The sequence below is a fragment of the Monopterus albus genome, unplaced genomic scaffold (genome assembly GCF_001952655.1).
Source record: "Monopterus albus unplaced genomic scaffold, M_albus_1.0 scaffold161.1, whole genome shotgun sequence".
Taxonomy (NCBI): domain Eukaryota; kingdom Metazoa; phylum Chordata; class Actinopteri; order Synbranchiformes; family Synbranchidae; genus Monopterus; species Monopterus albus.
In genome coordinates, this window is record NW_018128041.1 from 139,525 (window position 1) to 139,938 (window position 414).

Genomic DNA, 414 nt, shown 5'->3' on the forward strand with positions numbered 1-414 from the left:
TATATATATGAGCTAACCTCAGACATAGCACACAGTCAGTGGGGAGCCAGAGTTAAGACTTACACTTACAGGATTTTCAGTTGGACTCCCCGTTTGACAAAAGACAAACATAAACCAAAACAAAAAAATCTATAATGCAGTCCACCACACTTGATCATACTGTATATATAAGCATTTATGCCCTAGTTTCCTTATTGGCAGTCATTAAGTGTGCTATCTTGATTGGCAGGCTTTAAGAAGCACAGGGCTCAGCGAGTACCGCCACCATTTCAACTCTCATTCTTTGCTGTTACTGCTGTTGTCAAGATCTTTGCACTGCAGGTCTCCTCCAGCGTAGCTAATGCCAGGGATTTTCATGCCAAACCTGTCAACACACCAACAGATCCCCCTTTTTCGACCACGAGATGGCTTACA

The 414-nt window shown here is 43.0% G+C and overlaps 1 protein-coding gene across 1 annotated transcript in view; it reads right to left on the bottom strand.

Annotated features, from left to right (window-relative positions):
* The window catches only part of igfbp5a (insulin-like growth factor binding protein 5a), a 6,679-nt gene continuing 6,265 nt past the window's right edge, over positions 1-414 (bottom strand). Inside the window, exon 4 of the mRNA XM_020615280.1 lies at positions 1-414. Within this exon, the coding sequence (XP_020470936.1) occupies positions 277-414 (138 nt within the window). The 3' untranslated portion in view covers positions 1-276.